This window comes from Embiotoca jacksoni, unplaced genomic scaffold, assembly GCF_022577435.1.
Source record: "Embiotoca jacksoni isolate LCO1_2020_lvr unplaced genomic scaffold, fEmbJac1.0.p SCAF_9, whole genome shotgun sequence".
Lineage (NCBI taxonomy): Eukaryota > Metazoa > Chordata > Actinopteri > Embiotocidae > Embiotoca > Embiotoca jacksoni.
Window position 1 is genome coordinate 6,117,141 of NW_027185447.1, and position 26,636 is coordinate 6,143,776.

The 26,636-nt window shown below is 40.8% G+C and overlaps 1 protein-coding gene across 1 annotated transcript in view; it reads left to right on the forward strand.

Annotated features, from left to right (window-relative positions):
• The first annotated feature begins 13,949 nt into the window (after positions 1 to 13,949).
• LOC138193499 (pleckstrin homology domain-containing family G member 4B-like) overlaps positions 13,950 to 26,636 on the forward strand; it is a 28,559-nt gene continuing 15,872 nt past the window's right edge. The window contains exons 1-3 of the mRNA XM_069141608.1: positions 13,950 to 14,038; positions 24,008 to 24,205; positions 24,350 to 26,636. Coding sequence (XP_068997709.1) covers positions 14,036 to 14,038; positions 24,008 to 24,205; positions 24,350 to 26,636 — 2,488 coding nt within the window. The 5' untranslated portion in view covers positions 13,950 to 14,035. The remainder of the gene's footprint in view (positions 14,039 to 24,007; positions 24,206 to 24,349) is intronic.

Here is a 26,636-nt window from a genome sequence, read left to right on the forward strand (position 1 = left end):
TTGCATTATGTAATCTAGTATTAGATGGTGACATACATTCAGCAAGTACTAGAGTTGTTTGGGAGAACATGTAACACTATTAGTAATAAGATGTGTTTTAAGGTTAAGCTGAACTGTAGCTGCAGGTGTTTTAGCTGATTCGAGAGAAGCACGCGCCAACCTCTACTCCTTTGTGATTGGTTGTTTCGCTGTCAATCAACGGGTCTCGCAACGTAACAACAAATCACCGCAGAGCTTCCCTCCTGTTGATCCTGTGCAGCGCCAGCCAAAAGATTAACAGTAGGCAGCAGTTTGCACCAAGTACAGTTGCGCAAGAAAATGTCACGTTTTGTCAAAGACTTAAAGTAATTTATAAGTCCTGATACAGCACAAGTGAGTACCTGGCCATTTTATCACAGACAGTGCAATGCTCAATTTAATTGACTGGGTGATTGATGATCCACACAAGGTCTGACATGGTTCCAAGCCAGTGTGGACACATAATGCACAGCAGTAGAAAATACATTTTTCCCTGTTCGGTTTCACCCACTTTCTAAAAGTCATTGATTTCCGCCCACTCAATGCGCATCCCCGCTGCGCGCCCCCGCTGCCCCATGGATCAGACACTGGAGACTCTGCGGCACCAGGAGGACGCAGCACTGCTGACCCGAACAACAGGAGTCGACAGGAGGGGACCCTCCCCACCCCCAGGTGGACACACAGATACGGACAGACAGAGCTTAAAGCCCCCGGTATCTGTCCGCGCTGCTGCAGCGTGTTTCTGCTGTCAACTCCTGCACAGCCCACAGTCTGGACAAGGGGAGCGACCCGCAAGGTAAAGAGCACCCGCATTCACTCAGCTTGTCAATTATGTGCTAATGGTCAATGACCTCTAAAATGCCACAACGGATCTTTTACGTATTTCATCTTAAAATAGTTAGAGTTGTTAAACGAATGCTGCAGTGAACAGTTTTGTGTTTGAAGTTGGTACAATAGTGACTAATGGACTTGTCGCATGATGGTGCCAAGCTGAACCAACACTGTTTGCCCTTTGGCAAGTCACACACATTACAATTGATTTACAGGTCACACTTTGTAATTCATAGTGTCAATTATTGTCTTCTGTGCAGCCTGCAGGCTCTTTAGCTGAAAAACTCCAAGCTGTGCATAAATCTGCACACATCAATGGAACAGTAGAAAGAGGGCTGGGGTGTTTTTTTTTAACAAAGTGCTGAAGCTGCAGAAGCCCAGTATCTTCTGACTTCTGACTTATCATATCTTAATGATTGCTAATTTATGTTGGATTTTCAAACACACACATCAGCACTCTGAGGATTGTGTTTCATTCCTTTCAAATCACTGTCAAGAGGATGGATTAAGCCATGCAGCTTCTCTTTTAACCAGAAGCCAAGTTGATGATCTCTTCTGATCGCGGTCAGTTACATAAACTCAAGACTGATGATGTGATGACACACTCACATACACAGGACGGTATGGTTAAGTGTCAGTCATGAATCAAAACTGGCGTGATTTGAAGATTTGACTCCTCTTCAGGGGGCTGACACCCAATCTTCATCATCGCATCTCATGTTATTTCAGTTGGAGAGATTTCCTACTTGATAAGATATTTCAGAAAAAACTATTATTGTGTCTTTATCTTGTTTTTTTCCCCTGGTGGATGTGCATTAACTTATAATTTCTTGTCACATTATTCTTTAACTTTGCCAAAACACCAGGGACCAGAAATATACTGTAGTTATAGAGTGTGAGAGTGAAAGACTCGAGTTTCCAGTCAAACCAACATCAGTGTGAATTCCTTTAACTTTATTTGCATTTTCTGTTTATTTATTCACAGATATTATGTATACATGACTATTATAATACTTCTGAGACACTGAAAATAACAAGCTGTGGAACAGCCAATTAATTAATGGATAAAATCACTAACAGACAATGAAGGGCTAGTAGATCAGTGATTTTGATCAGTGAAGTCTGCATTTTTTTTTATTGTGTCAGTCAGTTCTCAGCTGAATTGAAACTGAAGAATTGTTTGTTCAGTTTTCTACAGTTGGTTTAGAATTACGGGCTAAATATTGAGCCAAAATAGCAATGGATAGATATCAAATGATTAAAAAAAAAAAAATTCTGCTACACTCATAACTGTCTCTCTTAATGTTATTCCAAGCCTTTAATGTTCAATGTTCCTCCTGTGTGACCTGAACGCGTCACTCCTGTAACCAGCTGTTACTGTCTGTCTCTGTCTCTGCGTCTTCTCCGCTCCGGGTCTTCTTCTTTGCTGTGTGGGCGAGGTTATAAATAAGAGGCTGGAGGTTTTTGCGAGTGTGTGTGTGTTGTTTAACCAGCTGCCGGGGAGTTTTTTTTTTGTCTCCTCCGAGTGCAGGTGTACTCTCCGGCCTCTAGATGCTGTTCTCGGGCCTGTTTTAAGGTTTCACCCCCTCAACCAGCACTTACCATCCGGCTTTTACCTCAAGGGCTTCAGTCTGTTTGTGTTGGGTAAGCATCACCTGCCTCCCGTTTTTAGCTTTGTGTAAAGACGTTTTGGTATTTATTATTCAAAGTCTTTCCAAGTGAAGCTTAAGTAAGCTGCAGATACAGATACAGATGGAGGAAATATGACAGTGAATGTGCTTTAATTTTTTGTGCTGGTGATTTCATAGAGTTATAATTTGTCACTTTTTTTGAGATGCCAAGGCTTAAAAAGCATTTTGATAATATCCAGAAATCAGAGTTTGGGAGGATTTCCGTCTGAGTGCTGGATCCCGAGTGAGTTTTGAGAAAGTTTAGGAACCCGTATTTTGAGGTTTTCATGCTATTTCAGATCTTTGAGCAGTTGGGATAAATTATACCCTTTTAGATGTGTGTGTGCGTATGTGTGTGTTTGTGTGTTCTGGACTAGACGGAGTGGAGCATGGGAAAGTGCCCTGACTTTGCAGGGCAGACCACCAGCAGTGACAGTCACATACAGAGATTCAATTATTGACAGCTTAATATTTGCAGTATTTAACCCAGCCTGGTCTGAGTACTTGAGCACATGCAGTACATGTTTTAGGTTTAGCTTAGGGTGACAGTGCTCATCCAAACTACGTCCTGTTAGGTCACGGCATTAAGCATGATTACATGCTGTTGCTCCTTTAAAAAGATCATCTTCAATCTTTAAGTTATTTAATTGAAAGAAAGAAGTGAACAAGAACAATCCAAGTCCATATAAGTCATTATGAACTCACTACAGTCACAATAAAGGGAGCGTGTGCAACTGTAACCTAAACAGCCATACATATATCATCAGAGAGACAAAATAAGAATGATATGAACAAATAGGGTTTAAAGTTCAGTCTTTTTTTACAAGGATCCCAGACATGAACCAACAGATGAGGTTTACCTCTAAATAAGGATCTAATTTTCTCCAGTCCCACACAAGTTAACAAAACCGTATTGCTGTCCTCTGCTGGGGGAGTTGTAGAGAGTCTGATGTGGTGTCTGTATGGTAATCATCAGCTGTTTATGTACCTTTTTGAACGTGTCCCTAAATGTCAAACTACTGCATTATTAACATAAAGGACAGAAAATATGCACCACAGGAAAATGTGCGTCTTCACCTCTTTTATAGTTTGTTGGTGATTTGATCAGCAACTTTTCTTCAGGCTTGCTGTGACTTGACATTCAAGGTCAGGGCTGCATGTGAATCATGTGGGAGTCAGCATTAGACCCAGCCAGAATGAGTCAAACGTAAAGGTTCAGAAGACCTTGCCAGCAGGACAGAACTGGGTCAAGACTGTGGATTAAGAGATAAGAGTAGTCGGTCAATAATTATAGGAATATCAGAGGGAATATGAAACTTAGATTTCAGTGTTTTGCCAAATTAATGATCTGTTGCCTTCTTTTTGTGGGTTTTTTTTTTGGTCACTTCAGGTTGTCTTTGTTCATCATTAATGTCCCATCTTCTTGTTATGCCTCGCTGACTGTTTTGTTTGTTCACACAGCTACTGTAGGCATCATGTTTCAGTCTCAAACACATACACACACCTCCATGAGAACAATATGTTTGAAAAGTCCAGTCAGTACATTGTGAGTGACCCAAACAGCTCAGGGTGATTTACGACCGGCAGGGTCAACCCCAGAGAAGGCTGTGAGGGGTCACGCAGTCAGTTGGACGGCCAAAATAGACGCCTCTCCTTCTCTCCCCCGCTGGGTCAATTTGTCTCTCTCAACTCAGAGCTGTCGCTGTAAACCAAGTGTTAAATCACGCAGCTCACATCTATGAGTAAGACTGTTAAAGGGCTCTGACTGTTTGAGTTTTTCTGGAGCTCAGTATCGGTGTGGTGCTGTAATATTAGCATCCAATGGAATACCGAACAGTTTTGTCTGTCACATGGGTGTCACGAATGTAATGAGGATGTTCCTGCCGAGCCTGTCTGCACTTTTGTAAAGTTGGTCAGTGTATGTATAGGTGTTTCTCCAGCCCGATTATAGTGTTGCTGTGGAATTGTATTTACTCTTCTAGAAAATACACACCAGCATCCAGCCTGGGTGGAGGGGAGGAGGGGCAAGCAGGTGGTGATCATCACCGCTTAGTGCTTAAGTAGTCAGGAACTTGTAAAGTCAACACACCCCAAAATATACTTTTCTTTAAACCTTGATGGCCCTTATTAAAGAACACAGGTGAAATTATTTATCAGGGTCTTAGTTTATGAAGAAATGGAGATGAGTATGGTGATTATTGTTTTTTTATGGCAGACAGCATATTTTTACATAAATATTGTAGTCATTTCGATAAATATAATATAAAGTATCTATCTATTTAAGAAAATACATTGTTTGTAGTCAAATAACTGCCCACCACTACTACACCACCTAAGCCCTGCAGAAACCAGGGAACATCATGTGGTTTACGTTACAGGTACTGCAGCTTAAGGCTCTTTCACATTGGATTCAAGAATCAGTTGTGGTTGTTGCTGCAACAGCTGAGTGAATTTTACAGGAGAGAAACCACAGGGTTTCCTGCCAGTTTATTCGTTCTCCACTGACCACAGATTACAGATAAAGATGCACAAAAACAGGAATGAAAACCCTCTGTTGGTATTTTGGAGACTTGAGAGTCTTTTCTTTTTGTTTCTCTTCTCTTCTCTTCTCTTCTCTTCTCTTCTCTTCTCTTCTCTTCTCTTCTCTTCTCTTCTCTTCTCTTCTCTTCTCTTCTCTTCTCTTTAAATGATCTAAATTATAATATCAATATTGCTGTCAAATAAACCATAAAGATGCCATGAACCAAATAGGTTACAGGTTGTAGGGTTCAGATCACAGCAGAAGGTATGTTGCTCAATCAGCTTTTATTGTGAAAATAAAACTGCAAGAATCTGCATCTTTATGCCAAAGTTATTTAACAGTATTACTACAGCATATATGATGTTAATAAGGCTGATGAGACTATAGTAAGGTAAAGTAATTTCTTTTTATTTTCATAAACATGTAGACATGCATGTTTTATCATTAAAAGGCTTAACCATGTTAGCATTTATTTTACTCATATCAGCTCTGCACGGACAGGTTTGGAGGTATTGAGCCATGTTGATTAAGCAAATGAATGCCAACCCATCCAGGATCATTGCACTGATGGGCTGTTTCATGGGTCTGAATGAATCTAATAAGAAGTGGAGGAGACACAGTTAAGTTTAAATTGTTTAAATAGCTCAGAAAATTTAGAAAAGATATTCTCTGAAAAAGAGCACCATGTCAAAAATTTTAATTGTTACTTAATTTAGTAGCTGACTGAAATCTACATCAGCTGATTTGATGTTTGCTAATGTGGGTTTTCACTCTTGAAAATAAACTTGTCTCGCACCAGAATTGCTCCTGCATCCCAAGGACTTCATAAAAAAAAAGGTTTAAAAAACACTGAAGCAGCCGATAGGCCGTATAACTGTCAATTGTAAGAACTTCCAGTGCAGCCCAGCTCTGACCCCCTCTTGCTCGTTGGAGGAAATGCATCTGCAGCTATGTTAACTGCTCTACAGAATGGTAATGAGGTGCTATCTGTTTAAGACTGAGCTTCGGACGTGTATGCTCAAAGTGCTGAGGATACTGGATGCAAAAATAGAAGGCCAAAGCCTGAGGCGCATTTGTTTCCATCACTGGCTGGGATTAGCAGCTTCTAAACACACCATTCCACTAAAGCTATTGTAGCAGCATACACCGACTCATGAACGCGCACCCGGGCTTGTTTTATTGGCTGTTTTTATATGTCTGCAGCTGTCAATACTGCACAGACATTCACGGTGAGGATGAATAGAACGATGACAGGGGAGACTGCTGATGCAAACCAAACACGACCTGCAGATACTTTTTAGGGTATGTTTTATCCCTTGAGACATGTCGGACAGTAAGCCTTGAAAATCCAGACTGTATTTTCCAAGTTTAGCATCATCTGTAAGAGTCACTGAAAATCAATCTGTTGAATGAATAAATACATACAAGATTTCTCTGTGAGATGTCCACTACATGAGAGGAGTGTCCAAGGCATCACATCGCCACTTTAAATTCCTGTTTTATGTCAACATCTGTTCAGATTAAGATGATTTCTCACTATAAATTTATTGAGAAAATAATTTGACTTATAGTTCAGGAGATTTTTGGTTTCCAGTCTGAAAACTGAGAGCAAAGACCAGCCAGCAGTGTGTTTGTCCAGTGAGACATTAATATCTGAATGAAGAAGAGAACTGTCACTCATATATTGACAGTCTGAAACTACAAGGTGTTTGATCTTTGGCCGATCTGGACACGGTATGCTAGTCATGATTTTATTTGTTGAAAAACGGATTCACTGGTTAGTTCATAAAACATCAGAAAATAGTGAAAAATGCCCATCACAGTGTTTCATCTGACCAACAGCCCCAAACTTAAGTTATAGTTCTTGTTACTTGCAGCCATAGTGGAAGGTCTTTAATGATAATTGTTCTTTCATTTTCCCTATTTGAATGGTCATTAAAAATGTTTACTTCTGAAATACAAAACATAGCCCCAAACATAAACTCATTCATTTACTATTACAAGAAACAAATTCTATAAGGTGCCTATAATTTTGCAGATTATGACAAATCTAGAGCAAAGCAGCTCAGCGTGACAAAGCAACACACTGTAGTGATTTCACTTTTATGTCATTGGTGATCCTCATCTCATCCTCACAGAGCAGCCTCACCCTCCCTGTTCACTGTCTACGTGTATCACAGTGAGGTAGCTATCATCCTCTGCATGAGTGAATACTTAGGTTCTCACACACACACACACACACACACACACACACACACACACACATACACACATGTACACACAATTTTGTGGATATTGTTAAACATTCATTTTGAACATTGGTTCAGTGCAGATTGTAATTCACAATGCCAACCTGACAAAGAAGCTGCAGGGGGAGGGGCAGAGATTTAGGATTAAGTCAAATGTCTGTTTTATAATATGTGGTGGTGGTGGTGGTGGGGTTGAGCAAGAAAGGGATTTTGAAAGAGAGAGAGTTGAGGACAAGGGCGACAAGGCCTTGTCTGTGACCAGTTGAATCAACAGCTTCCCTCCTCTGGCTAGGACACACTAACTCTGCTCATGCTTCATACCACAGACATGCTGTCTCACTCACTCACTCACTCACACACACACACACACACACACACACACACACACACACACACACACACACACACACAGACACACAGACACAGAGCCTGCCTCCTGCCACTTTTTCCTCCCATTCTCCCTCTCTCTGTCTTTCTGTGTCCCTTTATGACTTCTGCACATTTGCCTTGTCCCCCAGTAGATTCAGTGCATTAGCAGAGCCTGGAGAAGGCCCACAGAGAGAGAGAGAGAGAGAGAGAGAGAGAGAGAAAGGAGGGGGGGGGGGGCTGAGCCAGAGGAAACAATGAGTGAGTGAGTGAGAGAGGCAGAGCCTGAGGAAAACAATGATAGCTGCACTCTATGAGAACAAAAGCAAAACAACATCAACACACATGTTTGTCCTCTGGCTTGTTCTCATCTTCTGAAGTGGAGGCAGAGGGCATTGACTCTCAGATAGGTTAGGATGAACAAGTCGTTCTCTGGCAGGGTAAGACACAGCTGATGTTTCCTTCTTACTGGTGCATCACATGAGGGCTAATGTGATTGTTGTTTTTTTTAAACTCTTGGGGTATGACACTGATAATTTATTAAACTAATTTGCTAAAAACTGTCTTTTGTGGGCAAATGACATTTGAGGATTTTTTTTTTTTCTCTTTGCTTTATATAAACGTAAATTTTATATATCTGGGTTTTGAACTGCTGGTCCAACAAAATAATCAATTTAAATACTTTAGGAGCTTGTGATGGGCATATTTCACTTTTGTCTGACACTATGTAAACTAAACAATGTATTGATCACAAACATAATCGACAGACAAGTCAACAATTACAGTTATTATTAGTTGCAGCCATAGTGTAAGTTCTTAAATGATAGTTATTTTAAAACCATATTTTTTGGGAATATAAACACTTTTTTTTAAACTCTTCTTTATTTTTCAATATATTAATGGTAAATGGTAAAGTTCAGAAATACGAACACAAGCAGCTGTTAAAGAATCTAAATAGTACTTAGTATATCCTGAAATGAATGAAACCCAGATTTAGATTTGTGCCTGCTCTATGCTACATGCTAATTGCAACCCAGGTTGTGGCCTTTTGGATGAAGTGAGACGGGTGCTGGAAAAGCTGGAGGAATGTGCTGCATTGATTTAGTCTGGGTCAGAGAGAGAGAAACACACCTCGCTGTCAGTCTTTCTCTCTCTTTGTCTCCGCTCTGACATGACCAGGTCAAACATACAGAGACGGGATATTCTTGCCACTGTTTCACAACAGCTGCTGTCTGTATGATGTTTCACCCACGAGCACTGCCGCTTCCATTTGAGCACTTTTTCTTCCCCTTCTCACGTCTTCACCTCTCCTCCTCAATGTCTCATCTCCAGTTTCAACTCCCCTCACCAAAATATCGTAAATCTGTTCTTGGGATGAAGAACCATACGAGTGTCTCCGTGAAAAACGGTGACTTGGTTCTTGTCCTTCAGCTGAAGTTCCTGACGTTTTGACTTTATTCGTGATGTACCAGTGAGTAGTTTAAATGAGTGTAATATGATGTTTTGTTAGTATGCATGGCTCCTGAAAGGTCATTTATTTTGGCATCTCAAAGAGTGTCCATAGCTGTCCTCTGTCATTGTCACACTGAATTATATTCTTTATCTTTGTTTCCCTCAGAGCAGATATACCTCCTCTCTTCCTTCATCCCTTCATATTGTCAGATCCACTTTCTCAGTTTGTCCTCACCATGGTCTTGTGACAGGAAGAGCGAGGCGTGGTAGTTTTGCTGCCACAGTGACAGCATTGAGTATAACCAACTGTGCCGTTGTAACTTTGATGATATTTACCAGATGGTGAGCCCTCTGGGAAACTGTCTCCTGATTTAAGAGTTTGTACATAATGGTGAAAAACCAAAAGCTGAATCGTGTTTTTTCTTGTTAACTCTTCGACGGGGCCACAAAGCTGCTAATATGTGCTGCTGTGGTGGTATTAATTAAAACAGGGGTCTCCAAGGTATAAGTCTGCATGTGTGTTATAAGATGTATTTATATCTGTTTATGTCAAGTCTGTTACAAAAACAGTGTGGTATCTCAGAAGCCATGCTGGGTGTCCCATCAGCCTCCCATTATTAATCTTAAAAGGAAAATTCACCACTTTTTATCTGAATGTCCATTCAGGGTTGATGTTATCAATAGAAGCAACATATTCCTCAGTGTGTGCTTTATTGACAAAGAAAGTTGAGTTTTTCTGCTAGTGGAGCCGTGCCGAAAGTGCCCTTATGTATGGGATGCATCGCATGTGAGCATGTGAGTACCTTTTGCCAAGTCTCTATCATTTAATCGAGGGGATTTATTGAATAATTTTCACGCAATATATGAATAGGTAGTGTTGTATCATTTCATGCACATAACACAACCTATTCATATATTTTGTGAAAGTTATTCAATAAATCTCCTTGATTTTACCAAATTGTTGTCATAGTAATATGTTTCTGACATCAAAAGATTAGATTTCTTGAATGGGAAGTCATGTTCAAATTTATGTTGACTGATCACTATTTGTATTAAAATAATATTTCCTCCAAAAGGACTGGTGCCCATCAAAAAGGAAAATTAAGATTGATCGTGGCATAACGCTACACCTTGGAGCACCCATTCAGCAAAATCATAATAATCAGTCAGGTGATATTGTTTGCAGGAAGGTTTTCATATATCCATCCATCCATCCATCCATCCATCCATCCATCCATCCATCGATCCCCAAGGGGAAATTCTTTGAAAAAAAGGTACTGGTACTGATCATATACTGCAACATTACCAGCTGTTGTAAACCGCTTATCCAACATTGCTGTGTGACACCGCTCTCGCCCACTGTGTTGACCTAAACATAGTGTTAACATACATAAAAGTTACAGCAACTTGTAGTTTCATGGCGAGACGCTCAAAATGGCCACCACGCCACGGGCACAGTATTGGACGAAAAATTCCTTTGATAACTTTTCATCTCCCAGGTGTTAAGATAGGACAGACAAAACTTCAGGTTTTCAGGTCGGTATGTCAAAGTCTGTAGGAAGAGTTAGTTAAAATTCAACAGGAGCGATTCGCCAAAGATGGCGACTAAATTCAAAATGGCAGACTTCCTGTCTAGTTGAGATCATGCTGCCAAGAGACTTTTTTGTACATCTTGATGTGACACACATATCCAAAAATGTTGGTGCAGGTAGGTGAAACTAGATGCCAGGGCTGCAGTTTATGCGAGCCATTTGGCCACGCCCACTCGCAAAACACATAACAGATGTATCGTCTTACCACGCCGGATGTATGTGCCACATTTCATGAGGTTTCAAGTATCCTTTGACCTTAAATATCGACTTCCTGTGTCACAGCGAAACACCAAACTTTGCCACATCACCATGGCTCCTCAATATATCATCAACCACATGTTTAGGCTATTCTGACCCGAATTTAGGTTCATGTAATCCAGGGGTGTCCGAACTTTTTGCAAAGAGGGCCAAATTTGATAAAGTGAAGATGCCCGGGGGCCAATAGTTCCTTCTGACATTTTTTTTAACCACAAACGTTACATGACAAAAACACACTGTTATAAAACAATTTTCAATTACCTTTATTTTTCAAATGACAATGTAACCAAATATAAGCCACTCAGGCAGACGTGAACAACTCTAAAAACACAATTCTGCCTTTCATTCAGCCAGATAACATTGAACAAACTGTATAGAATACCTTCAATTTCCATGAGTTAAATATCTTTGCCTCATGAACATTTTAAACAGGAGTTATAAGTAATGCAAAGTGGTCTGTTACCATTAAACTTTAAAACAAGTGAATTTTGCCTTTGTCTTTTACAAGATCTTTCAGAAAGCAATAGTTTGTGTCACATCTACAGGTACATAACATCAACAGTTATAACACATATCTTATTCAAGAGTTTAATAACACAAGTGCCATAAGTCCAAGTGCATTAGTGTGCTTTAGGCTTTTCACTGTTAATAGTGACAGATGTTACCGTTCAAAACACTCAATTTCAGATTGATCAAGGAACAGATAACTTGCTGACACTAATGTCACACATTCATAAATTCTTGCTTCTTCTCGGGGCAAATGTTCTCCACCATTTTTATGACACAGTCTTTGATGAACGCACCTTCAGTAAAAGGTTTGCCATGTTTAGCTATTAACATGGCCACTTTGTAGCTGGCTTTTGTTCTGTTTTCCTTTGACTTAGAGGCCCGTGAAGAATCGCTGTTGTGATGCCAGAGCAGCTTGGAGTTGCTTCACTTTTTCAGCGCGGCCTCTCCCTGTTAGCTTGCTGTACGTTGTAGCATGTTTAGTCTCGTAGTGTCTCTTTACATTGAAATCCTTAAACAAGGCAACTGCCTCTTTACAAATTAGACAAACACAATTGCCTCGATTTTCAGTGAAGAAGTATTGTAATTCCCACCGCTCACTGTCAACTTTTCTCTTTTTTTTTGCGGTCGCCATGGCAGAAATGATTTGAGAAGGGTTCGCAGCACGGATGCAGAGCCAGATAGCATTAGAACGGTGCTGCCACCGTGTGGTGAAAGGAGGAATTACATCTTTACATTTGTATGATTTATTTATTCTGACAGAGCTAGCGAGCCATAACTAACACATTATAAGACCGAAGCTGCGGGCCGTATGAAATCTGACGGCCCACAGGCCGGACTTTGGACATGCCTGATGTAATCAAACAGCTCGACATAGCATGTGAAAGTATGAAAAGTGTCATTTCCAGTTGCCACCAGGGGGTGCTATGACTGAGTGAATTTTACCATAGAGGTGTCTTCAGGGCGGGACTGTTATCATACATGTAATGTTTGGAGAAGGTCGGTCCATGTACAACTTGTAGTTTCATGGCGAGACGCTCAAAATGGCTGCCACGCCACAGGCACACCCATCGACAAAAACAAATTCTTTTGATAACTTTTCATCCCAAACATGTTAAGAGTGAACTGACTCAATTTCAAGTTGGTCTGACAAAATCTCACTAGAGTTTTTCAAAAGGAGGAGTTCAACAAAGTACAACATGTGCGAATGGCCAAAAATGGCGACTAAATTCAAAATGGCAGACTTCGTGTTGAGTTTACGTAATGGTGCAATGTAACTTTTTTGTACGTCTAGGTGTGATACACATGTCCACCAAATCTTGTGCATGTCGGTAGATGTAGCTGCCGGGGTATCTCTTCAGGGGGCGCCAGCAAGCCATTTGGCCACACCCACTCGCAACTCCACTAGAATAAAACATTTTTTGCCGGGAGAGATGTGTGTACCAACTTTTATGAGTTTTTTAATATGATAAAGCCTCCAAAAAGGCAAATCATTTGTAAGAACAAGGACCGAAAAAAAAAAAATTCCTTGCATAACAATAGGGCTTTCGCACCATCGGTGCTCCAGCCCTAATAATGAGGATGGTAAAATAATTGGGAGTAATGTTCCATAAACCAGCATTAATGCTGTTTGGTTTAGTTGTTTGTGTTTTCAACTAAGAACCACAAACACGTGTTTTTGGTGTCAGTAGTGTGTCAACACAATTTTGTCCATTTTGTTACAGGACCATTACACAGACTTAGATGAGTTTCCACGGCTTGATCTTAACAATAAGCACTATGTGCCTAAACTCAACCCTCCTCTTAACCAAAAACCAAAACAACCAAACCCAAAAGATATAAACACAAAATTGTAGTGTTTTCCCTTGATGGGGACAGCTTTTAGTCTTCCATTGAGTTTCTATAATGTAACTGCTTGACCAGATTTACTGTACAAATATGACCACAATATGAGTGATACAAAGGCGCACGTTCTGAATCGATGTGTCATTCGGTCTCAGCTGGTATCAAGGATCATGTTTCTCGTTGGCATTATAAGTTAATTATGACTGTGTGTGTGTGTGTGTGTGTGTGTAGTGTAATAAGATGCCACAGAGAAAGACTGTTAGAATTTGCACTTGCCTGTACGTGGAGTTACTGCGTGGATTTCTTGTTTCTGTCTCTCCCTCTCCTCCCTCTTTCACCTCTCCTCATGTTTGGTCACACTCTCTCCCTCAGACAAACAAATCACGCGGCCAGCACCCGAGGTGCTGCGAAAGGGGAAAGAACAAACACAGAGAGACAGAGTAACAGACAGACAGCAGAAAGAGCACAGTGAAAGAGAGAGAGATAACCAGGATAAATCAGAGACTCAGTGTGGACCAGCTGAAGACTTGACAAATGCTCATCCAGCTGGCTGAAGGTTGTCCTCAGTCTCTCGGCTGTGAACGAGTGTCTGGGTGACAGGATAGATTTCTTTTTGGTCCAGCTGCCACTGAACAGCAGCTTTGTAGATGATTATCACTCCTGTTGGATTATTTCAGAAAACGCCGCTACTGTGATGAATGGGAAAGACAGCACGCAGAAAGGAAGATGGTAATGTGACAGTCTGCTCTTTTCACTTTAATATGTGTTTACATTCATCGTGCTCTTTGTCCAGAGTTAACAGCATTTTGTCTGTTTAGTTTTTATTTCAGTAGTTATTCGCTGTGAACCTTGAATCACATTTAAACTTTGAATCGTGGCGTTATGAAGTGGCATTGCAGGACTGACTTTTGAAAGGCATCTTCTCTGGACTATGTTCACATCAGTCTTATAACTCTATTTTATTTGCTGATATGAGGTTCTTACATAACTTGATGGATATCCTGTAGCTATTCAGCTCATAATATATAACATTTCCTGTAATAATCTTCTCTGTGCGATCAAAGAGCAGAAGATGACACACATGCAGTTTTTCCTTCATGTAGCAGACATGACAGTTGCAGCACTGTCTCCTTTTTAAATAGTACGACAGAGTCATGTATTTATTATGTCCTGACAAGCAGCCCTTTATGTTGTAGCACTCGTGTACTCTGACTGTGTACAGCGTACAGCATAGCTCCCATAGCTCATACTGCCCGCTGCTCTGCCAGAGTGTTTTGACTCAAGGTGAAGGTCTCAGGTTACCGAGCATTAAGGCAGATTTCACAAACCAGCCACTGTATCTGCCTCCTTCCTGGATCACCCCATTACTGGCATGTGAGATGTGAGTCATGCGAGAACCAGGAGAAAACATTTAGCATCAGGGAGGTGATGGTGGAAGTTGGTGCTGTTTGAAAACTGGATTTAAGTTTTGAGTGAAACAGTTGTATTTTGTCTGGTGGGAGAGTCTCAGCCTGCAAATCGTGATGAGGAGTTTCCTGAATGAATGTATTTTCTGTGATGTTACACCTACCGGGGCTGCAGAGGGTGTGCCCCGCTTGTACATATAGTGGATTTTGTTTGGCACTGACTTACTGCGCGGACGTTATGTACGTAGCTGAATTTTAAAAAGCCCGCCCAGCTCTCCTGTAGGTTTAATTTGGCAGGACTCTGTGCGTGTCAATGTACATGTGTGTGTGTGTGTGTGTCTATATTACTGTGATTTTTTTCTCACCCTCTTTCCTGCATATTTGCCATGTCGTTGAAACCAAAGTCCATTAACCGGACTATTCCTGTTTTGGGAGTGACCTCAATGTTTGGCTATTTGTTCCTGTGTTGACCAGGTAACACAGAGCATCTTTTTTCTCTGGGCAGAAAGACGTCTTGTCTCATCCAGGTGATTTAATGGAAAACGCACAAGAGTCGGTGCAACAACTCTGTTTGCAAAACTACAAATCATCACCTCACATTCACACGACAGAAACCTTTCTGATGAGACTTAAATACTTTATCAATAGCTGACAGTAAGTTTGAGTTGATGTGTTGACTGAGCTGATATGACTCTGAGGCAGCTGTTTGAACTCTGACGGGTCTGGACAAATGGTCACTGAACATTTCTGTGCCTTCCGATTCAAAGCATCAAAGGTTTTCTATTTGTCTTTTTCAGCCAATATGTTTGCAGAGCTGCACATTACATGAATACTGCACAGAAAAATCTGATAAAGCCCGAATCAGATATATCTGATTTGTATGTGTCTGCATAATTTTAAGCTTCAATGTGGCACATTTACAAGATTTGACATCATGTTAAGTCTGATTAGCGTGCTTCCTCTGTGTTTTCACCTGTTTTTCTGTATCCAAGTGATCATTTCTGGGTGTTTGTTATGAAATCTGCTGGTGTGAGTTACATTAAGCACAGCTGTGGGCTAATTACAGATGAGATGAGCGTGTCAGTGAAAGCTAAGCCACACTTTGATATAATAACACGTCTCACGCGCACACTGCATGGGCACGTCAACTCACTCGGGGTAACTTTAAAGATGTGCTTAAAGTCTCAGCTCATTCATAATTCCCTGACGTGTTTTTAATGACTTAAATACAGGCCTCGCTGCCTCCTGACTGCTACTTTACAGCCACCTTCAAACTGTCCTGCTGATCAAGGCCGTCGTGATTAGTGTTTGCCTGCCGCGAGCTCCGATTTGCTGATCCCTTTGAAGCTACTAAATATAATGTCTGGCCATCTCGGTGCCTCAGTGGTCATGTACAGTAGTTCTTCACAGTGTAATCTGGTTTGTGCCTGTGCTCAGATTTCATTGGGTGTGTTGAGGTAGAGAGACCCTCAGGAACAAAACACAAGAAGAGAGAGAGAAAAAAAAGTGTCCCTCTTTGTACCTTTTAGTCTGAAGGTGCAGCTTTTAGGCTAAAAGATACATTGCTGTGTCTTCCAGGTACATCCATTTACTTCAAAATAGCAAAGCCGTTCTGACAAAAGATGGAATTTGGTACCTTTTCTCTAAGTGATCTGTTCTCCCACTGCAGATTTCAAAGCTGTTAATAGCATAGAAGGGTAAATTATTAATGCAAGGAACACTCTAAAAAGATATGTTTTTTTTTTGTGTAGCCAAAATATGTGTATTTTCAGCTCAAGTCCTTAGTTTGATATTTGGGTCACACAAAAGCAATCCAGGAAAGCAGCTGACAGACAGTAAACATCCCCCCAAAAAACGAAACAAAAGAATAATACATAAAATTGTAATTAGCACCGGTATGCTTGTCAGATTTAGGCTTATTTGTAATGTCAAATTTGAGCATTTGCTAAAGCCAAAGTGAAGGAAAAGATACAAGATAATTTAATGATAACAATTAAAAACAGGTCCTTAAACATAAAAGATATGGTAAAGATAATGATGATAATGATAATTAAATTGAATTCTGAAGGGTGGGTGAACACATTTCACAGCTTTAAGGATGTTGTTAACAACTGAAGGAACAATGTGTTGAATAGTTTTGACATGTTGCTTCTTCACTATTAAAGAATCTCAACTTTTATAGGAAACTGTTTTGACGAGGCGGCTATTATTCACTGCACATTTTGTACCCGGTCTGGTGTGAGGCCGTGCTGTGCTCTCTCAATTGTTATGGGGTTTGTCACTTCTGCGTTTGAGGTAATCCATTTACTGCACAATTGGATTTTCCTCAAAATTACAAAATAGTTTAGATTTTCTGGCTCTGCAAGTGTTCCCTGGTCGGTTCACATGTGTCTGAGAGATGTTGTCATCCAGAAATTTGTCATTTTTAGTGAATGACTCTTCAGAGCAGCAGACTGAACACACACACACACACACACACACACACACACACACACACACACACACACACACACACACACACACACACACACACACACACACACACACACAGTTTCTCACACAGTGCCGTGACACAGATGTTAGTGAGGGATTCCTTCCTGCTGAGAAGAAGAGCCCAGATTCAAAACATCTCTCTCTTAGGATGTTTTTTTGGTTTGTTTTTGAGGTCTTACATGGAGTGTGAAAATCCTGCAAAGTGCAAAACAAACAGGATGTGAAACAGTGAATTAACAATGAGTAAACAGCAAAGCTTCTAACTGACAAAATAATTCCTGTATTTAGTTTTCATATAGTTTGGTTAGTTTTGTTTTGCACTTAATTCCCAAAATAGTTTTACAGACGACTTTATAATATAGACAGTACTCTGATTATATCGTCAATCTCTTGCTCAAAACCTTCTCCCTCTTGTTAAATGGCTACATGCTGAATAGAATAATGGAGGGGTTGAATGGTCATGATGCACTAATAAAGAGCTAATCAGAGTTTTTTGGTTCTGTCTGTTCTGGAGGAAATAGTAGAACAGTTCACTGCAAAAGTATCAAGCTGTGGTTTGGAAAGAAGCACTCTCTGCATGGTACATAGCAGTGACTACAACTGTTTTATATCTAACATGTAAGTTTGAGGATTCTAAAATTGAGAATGGTGGGGTGGAAACCATGTGCAATGAAGTCTTTGTTTGTAAAGCTACTGTGAAGCTTTCTGGTCAAAATAATAAGAGTAGCTTGAATTTTGTGAACTCCTCAATGTTGTCAGATACAGCATAGTGTCTTTGGAGTCGATAAGAATCTCGCTGAAAATGTATCCTCCATCCTCCCAACCTTAACTCCTCGCTGACGCAGCACCTAAAAATTATTCAGCATCTTTTAAGAATGTTCCGGGTGGTTAAAAAGTCACATTAATGAGCTTCCCTGCTTTCTCAGCTTTTTCCTCTGCTGAGGCTTTACAGCGGGACGCTACACAGATATTCACAGACACATTCATTATTTGAAGTAGCCCAAAAGTCTAGAATCTAAAAAGACTTAAATCATTGGTACTACAGAATGAATGAATGCTCTGTTTGAGGTGCACAGGAATTAATTTAGTTGTTGGAGGAAGTGAAAAGAGACCTGTCAGTTTATTTCATCTTCACTTCTCGCAGATACTTTAGGTGTGAAAGAAGTGCTGCTTAAAAGACTTTTTGTTCACTGCTGACATGATGGAAGACGTCATTCATGAATATATGACTATTACATCTATCTGCAATGTTGTAAACAAAAATGGTGCATTTGCCACGACTGGAGACACAGGTTACTTGTTCTGATTGACATTGCCTTTAGTGTGAAGCTGTATTACTGAAGTAAACTAGACAGAGCAGGAAAACATACACATGTTCAGGTTGTTTTATTTTCAGGTAGAGTTAGAAGATATATATAGAAGATATAGTAAACATATGTACACATTCATCTGTAGTAATATAGCCTCTTTTTAAATCCCTTCAACAGTATATATCAACACTTCAGTCTAAAAACAGAATGGTTGTTAAAATTTCCTGAAAAGTCCAGATTGTTATAAAGACTTCATCCCATAGCGCTTGCAGAAGCTGTAATGAGCTGGGATGAAAGAGCTCCTTCCTGTGAGATAACTGACATAAATCCATGAGCTCCTCTTTATGTGGGCAGCAGGAAAACCATTTTGAATAGTTTGTGTAACCCAGTTGGAAATCTGTGCTCTGTGTAGGGAATCAGCTCAGATGTAAAACCGCAGACGTAAACACAGGAAATTGATTCTTTTCATGCTTATTTAGAGGCTGCTTCAGTGTGTGTAAAGACTTTGAAGTTTGGCCAAATCAGGGCAGATGAATTTCACATATTTCTCGGGCGTCTTGTTTACATAATATTGCAGAAACTGAATATTTGAGCAGAGGCTTCATTAGAGAGGTACAGTAGTTAAATGAATAATAAGTAGTAAAGACCAGAATAAATTTGCTATTAAAGTTAGCACCTGTAAACTCTGCAATTTTTTTAATACTTTGAATATGTTGACAATATATTTTCTATATCTATTTCTTAAAGTCCTCGTCCTGAATTTAAGATTAAGTATCTGGATGTTTTTATTCTTTTTAAGTAATAGTTTGTCCACATTTATTACCAGAACTGAAACAAACGAATGAATGAAAGGGTTTTCATATTTAGGCACATAAGGGTCAGACTCGGGGCCTAGTTCAGGGGCTAGAGAGGGGCACCATATAATCACAACATCCTCAGTTCAAATCCGGCCAGGGACCTTTACTGCATGTCATCCCCTCTCCCACTCTCTACATTTCCTGTCTCAGATACCATCAAATGAAAAAGGCAAAATGCCCCAAAAGCAAACAAAAAATAAAGTCATGTCACTCAATCCATTGCCACAAGAATGTATTAGGTCACTATGCATGCTTTTCATTTTTCATTGTTAAATATTTGCTTCTTGTCCAGGCAGGAACTTGCTTGACACCAGGAATGTTCAAGGACTATTTCTGTTTCATAATGATACTGGACAGAGATATTCAAACTGTCCTCTGCTCCAGCCCTGGGACATCTTATCCACAGTAATGTCAGCATCGTCACTTATTTCAGTGGCTGAGTGAGAAAGATCTGGGTGTTTATATAGAGCTGTGTCAATCTGCAGCAGCAGTATGCGAGAATCAGGTCAACACAGCCCACTCATGAGCCACATACTGGCCATGGACTAACATTCATTAAAAAACACACTTCTAAGAAAACATTGGAATGTGTAGTATCTTTTTTTAATGGATATACAGTTACTGGTGATGTGACCTGCTTCTCACAGCAGTGTGAATAGATGAATGTCAGTTTCCTTGTGTGGGCACTCTAAAAGCTTTCTGGTCTTTGCATGTTTCACTGCTGCCAGGGGGCACAACCCAACATCACTGTTTGGTTTCTTGTAAAGGTCACATTCATTTAAATTTCTGCAATTTGCAAGCTGCTCTTTGCCAAAAATTTACAAAAGTCACACTCTTTCACAGACAGACAACAACAATTTTTTTCTCTGACATTAAGAGTTGATGAAGCAGGTGCTTAAAATTTATGAGCTGTGGACTGAATTTGCTTACACTACGTAATGTGCTTCTGAGCCTGCAACCCTCTTCATCCTACTCTCATTCGACAGCCACCACCACTGTGTCCATAATTACGCTCCTTCCCCTTTTCCTCCATGTTATCATGATGATCATTGTTGTGTTTTGTCCCAGCGGGGTGTGGCAGAGCTGACCAAAAAGCTCTGAGTCAGTTTTGCTTCTGGAGCTTTAGGGGCTGTGGACTGGCAGAGAGTCCAGTGTTTTTAGGCTGGATGATACAGTACGGAGATGGAGAGGGTGGATGAGTGGTAAAAAAAATAAGAGCATGCATTTGCATGGTATGTTGTTTACATAAGAAACAACATACCTATAGGGACATAATGCAGAAATAACTAAGAAAGTCACGCTTTAAGCAGTGCAGATCTGCAAGTGTTGAAGCCTTTCAGAGACCGACAGTGCTGCACTTTCCTCTCAAAGGCACGGAGAAGGAGATGCAGAACAGATAGCAGAGCAGGAGAGGCAGAGAGCCAGTGTTGGTTGGAGGGGATATAATTAATTTACTCTGACTCACTCTTCTCTGCTTCCATCTCTCTGTCCATGTCTGCCTTTCTTTATCTCTACAGCTTGGTAAACCTTGAGTTGTGTAGGATGATTTATCCAAACATGACAAGTGAGAATATACGAATGTGACTGGAGCATGTGGACTGAGTTGTAAATGCTACTTTATAATTCAGCCCAGCATTACGCCAAAGCGTGGAATACACCTGTCACTCCACAAGAGGATATCCTGTCGTTGTCACATTTTGCCTCTGTTAGGCATGAAATGTACGCGCATGTTTGACCAGCCTGTTAAGGTGGTCATGTGACTGAGTGGTAAAGTCCTCATAGTGAAGTGGTTGAGGGGATTGGATGGAACAAACACAGGACTTTCATACAGAAGACCGATGTTCGAGTCCGTGAGAAAGTAGAAGTCAACGTGGATTTCTTTAAAGTGAAGTAAGAAAGTTGCTTACATAACATATTACACATTAAACTTATGTAACCTACATTAACTGACTTTCGTGACGTACATTATGTTATAAACAATCATCTTTTCCTGAACCTAACTATAGTTTTTGGTGCCTAAACCTAACGCACCTTACCTTCATGCCAAGGCGAGACAAAACATGAGTGACACGGTATTCTGTGGTGGACTGACAGGTGAACCAGACGCTTTGGCGTGATACTGGTTTGTATAATTACAGTGACAGACAATTTTGTCCTGCTCTCCTGGCTCTTTATTTTTAAATCTAAGTTAAAAGAATTGTGTGACATTTTGGGAAATACTTATTCGCTTTTAGGCAAAGAATTAGATATAATTCTCATGTCTGTCATTTAAAAATACTACACTGTAATTCAACCATCTCTAAAGTGTATGTATTGCAAGAGAGCCAGTAAAAACAAATGGAATACTTAAAGTTGTTATATTGACATTTAAAGTGCATTGATTGATTCATGATGCCACAGTCAAAGCCTCCTTTCGATCCGCTCCCGTTTACTCTATTAAAGTTATTCAATAATGCATTAACACAAACTCAACACTTTCCATATCCATTTCAAATTAAAAACTCTTGTAGTGTTTCAGTAGTCAGAAACCCTTCATTTCTTTTATTGTGAAACATTTTCAGAAATCTAACCTAACGTATAGCACTTGCAAAGTTAATTAATTAACGCCTTATGTCTGTTTTGTACAGTAAATATTGCACACTAAATGACACCCTCACACATACCTCGGGAAAGAGGCTTGACATTCACACATCCCCCTTCCTGAAGCCATATATCTTCCCGCAGAGCCTCAGCCATGCATGTGTATACATTAACCCCCGAGGTCTGATGCTGTGGCCTTTGCTGGGCTAAATAAAGCAGGGCCTAAAAGTGGGTAGCGGGCCACTAACTCAGGTCAAAGGGAATGTGAAACCATAAACCAGGACGCTAGATAGCTTTGGGACCCGTGTTTACTTGGATGTTTGTTGTCAGGCTGGCTGCCAGTAAATTTGAAGATGAGCCCAGAGTGTTTGTGTAGCTATTCTCTCAGCAGGTCATGAGGTTGAGGACAAAGCCTGTGTAATTTACTCTTAAGACACCAGTCAGTTGCAACCTGACTCCAGGTGTCCTATTGGTTAGGTTAGGTTAGGTAGTTACTTTATTAATCCCCGAGGGGAAATTTTTTTCGCTACAGCAGCATACAGAAGCAATAAGATAATAATAGAACAATAGAAAAGCAATAAAATAGCAGTAAAAAATATAAAATATAAATATAAAATATAAAATGCACAGTATATACAGTACAGTATAAATCTATATATATTATATACAAACAACCAAGAAACACAGACAACAGTGTTATTGTTATGTGATGGATTTTGCCAGAGGTGAGTTATTGTAACAGTCTAATTGCGGTCGGCAGGAATGATCTCCTGTATCTGTCCTTGTGACGGTGGAGCTGGAGGAATCTTTTGGAGAAAGTGCTCCGCTGTCCCTGCAGCAGGTGGTGGAGAGGGTGGTCAGGATTATCCAATATGGATAATAGTTTGTTCAGCGTCCTCCTCTCCACCACCTTTTCCAGACTATCCAGATTGTAGCCGATGATGGAGCCGACCTTCTTAACCAGTTTGTTAAGTCTGTTGGTGTCACCGGCTCCAATGCTGCTCCTCCAGCAGACCACAGCAAAGTACAATGCACTGGCCACAACAGACTGGTAGAACATCTCCAACATCTTGCTGCACACATTGAAGGATCGAAGTTTCCTCAAGAAAAAGAGTCAACTCATCCCCTTCTTGTAGACAGCGTTGGTCTTCCAGTTCAGTCTGTTGTCGATGGACACACCCAGATACTTGTACTCCTCAACCATGTCCACATCCTCTCCCAGAACTCTCAGCGGTTGTGGAGCCGTCGTCTTCCTCCTGAATTGTTCAGTATTGCTGTACATTACACGATATTTAAGTAAATGTTTTATTTACTTTTGATGTTAACTTAAAGTCACAGTTTCATAGGATGTTACCTGATGAATGAATTAGTTTATAGTTAGAAAATGAATCTTCAATTTTAATAATGATTAACGATTTATCAAACAAGGATACTAAACATCATTTGTTCCAGCATCTTAAATGTAAGAATTTCATGCTTTTCTATGTTTTGTATAATTGTAATAAATATCTTTGGGTTGTGGACAATTGGTCAGACAAAACAAACAATTTAAAAACATCAGCTTGAGCTCTTTCAAATTTTAGTTTTTACTATTTTCTCACATTTTGTTGATTGATCAGTTAATAACAACAATTATCTGCAGATTAAATGATAACAAAAACAATTGATTCATCCTCAATGTTTACCTGAAAAGTCAAACTACAGTACTTAAGTTATAATAGTAATGTTAAATAATAGTAAATAATATATTTTTGATTGAAATGTTGTGTGGCTGCAGTGCCTTGTCTAGAGCATCATTTTATAGTTCTGAGTACCTCAACATGAATATATTGTGAATATGTGGGAGGACAACAGCCTTGACTATGTCAGAATCATTTTAAAGATAGTCACAAATTTGATCATAATGCAGATATCTTGTAAATCACTTGCAATTGATAGCCTACTGATTGTATTCATTCGGACTCAGTTGTTGTCCTCGTTCTGTCTGTATGTCTCCACCTTGAAACTGATGACCACAGCTTTTCTTCTCTGCTTTCTCTCTTGCGTCTGCAGAACCTTGATTCACTGGAGGGCTCGATCCAGAACCTGCTGTCGGGGCTGTACCCGCCCTTTGAGGCCACAGCACCCACTCTTCTCAGCCAGCTCTTCCACATCATTGACAGTCGTTATCAGGGAGACTCCCTGCGTTGCTTCCTGGACTTCCTGGTCCCAGCCAAGCACATCTTAGACACTGTGCAGGAGGCTGCATGTGTAAGGCATTGTCTCATACACTACAATGTCATGTTGATTTTGTTAGAGATTTATTAAGAGTCATATGTTTTCTACATTTAGTACTCTGGACAAAAATGTAGAGTACTTCTATTGTAACCATGATTTGTCTATGTTCCCCTTTAGGCTCAGTACACTGATGTACTTTTCCTCTGTGAGGGCTGGCCTCTGTGTTTACATGACCAAGTTGTCATCCACCTTGCTCCCATCAACCCCTTGCTACTTCAGCCAGGTGATTTTTATCTCCAGGTGGCACCGTTCTGTGACCAATCAGCTCGCATTGTGGTCTGTAGCCTCCTGGAAGAGGAGGAGTTTAGACCAGAAGTAATCGAGGAGACTCCGATCCCTGAAACTTCTTATCCTTGTATATTCAGCCCCGACTGGTTAGATGACATCAACCAGGGCCGACATGGAACTCCTCTCAGCCAATGCCTGCTCGCCACTGAGGAAGGTGTGGTGAGGTTACCATGGGAACGGGTGGCTGTACCTGATTTTGTGGACTTGACACACGGTGCTGGGAGTAGTATGGCCTCTGCTTCTCCTTCACAGCCCGCTTTACCTAGTCCGCTTCCTCTTCCTCCACCTCTTCCTATTTATCCTGACAATTCTTCATCTAAAAAATCATTTCCTCTTTTTCCTTCAGAGGATTCTGCTCCAAAACAGTTTCCTGTAACCATTAAAAATTCAATTTTAACCTCTTCTTCACACCCTTCTGCCTTCTCTGTGGAGACCAGAATATGTCCTGCGAAGCACGGCATTGCTGTGTCACTTTGCCTAGTGGATACTAGCGCTGCTTCTTCATCTAGGTTTTTGAAAGCTATAGACACTGAGACAGAGTCCAAGCCTATTGGCTGGTTGTCCCCTAGTACGTGGGACAGCCGCTTCACTGGGACAAAATCTAATACAGCCACAAAAACAAGCACGGTTTCAGATAAATGCACCCCTGCAAATGGTGATATAATCACAAACAAAAGTGAGAATAAGCTTGTGTCTGAAAATACAGAGGAAGATCAACAGAAAGATACAAACCTACAAAATACAATAAGAAGTGGGCCAGCAGCCCACGTAGTTGCAGAAGGGGACTATATTGATATGCTGCAGGCCACTATGCTTTTTGGCAGAGCTCAGACACTTCAAGAAGAACAGCAGAAATCAGAAATACAAATCCCACTGCACACACCTGTTGAAGCACATATGCAACGATATCCACAGAGACAAACACAAATGGAGTCACACAGGCAAAGACAAAGACAGCCAGACACACAGGTGCCACCTCGTGCACAGTCACAAGCACATGGGCAGTTACCTGCAAAACAACAAACACAAAGTCAGTCTCGATCTGTAGCTACTACATCACAAAGGCCCAACATGTCTGCAGAAACAGGGCCTCCATCCACTCTGCACCATTCCCAACCACATCACCCTCACTCAGACTCCCCTGAACCCTTTCAGTGTGGCAACTCTGCCCGCTTCTCAGAGAACCCCTGCACCCCGTGCATGAAAAGGCGTCAGGGCGGAAAGGTTACCAGAGCTCAAGAGCTGAGATGTCGCTACAGGGACTCCTACCAGGCTGCTATACAAAACCCTGTCACCTTCGGACAGGAGAAGGAGAGGGGGAATATGTTAGCTGTGGTGGATGAGGATGGTGACTTCTCACAGTGTGATGACAGACGGGGACCACCAGAGACTGAAACAGGGGATCCATGGTGCGATGTTCAAGGAATGTGGTATGATCCTGAGACGCAAAACCAGCCTCCTTCCACTGTCAGTGGAGCTATTTGTAAGGAGTCAGGAGAGAAGAACATTGTTCCATATTGGAAACCAGGAGACACAAACACTGCCCCCTGTATGGATTACAAGGCTGTAGAATTTGGTGGACTACCGGAACAGACAACTGAAGGGACCACTGTGCCATCTAGGGAACCACAGGATGCACAATCTGCCAAAGCCTATGGCAATTTACAGAATGTGAACAGAACAAATTCAGCAGCAGAAATGAGGACGAAATCTACTAAAGCTCTGTCAAACTCAAACGGTCCCAAACAGTCAGATGTCACCACCAGACACTATGGATTACCATTCAGTTCAAGAGAGATTTCCGGGATGCACATGACCCTCAAGTCTTGTGAAAGCAGAACCAGTTCTACAGGGATGTGTCCAAACTTTTCTGTTACAGCACTGCAAAACAGACGAGAACGGGTATCAGATGGAAGATGTTCATCCCTCTCCACAGCGGTGGTGGACACCTCGGAGAAGTGCCAACTGGTTATTGTTGAAGGTCAAAGTGTCAGGAGAAGAGAAAATACTGAGTCCTGTGCAGAGATTCCCCAGCTTCATGTGGTTAAATGTAAAAATAGCACCGCCTTTGGACTGGTTTCACCCAAGATCAACAGGAGGAAGATGGTCATTCCAG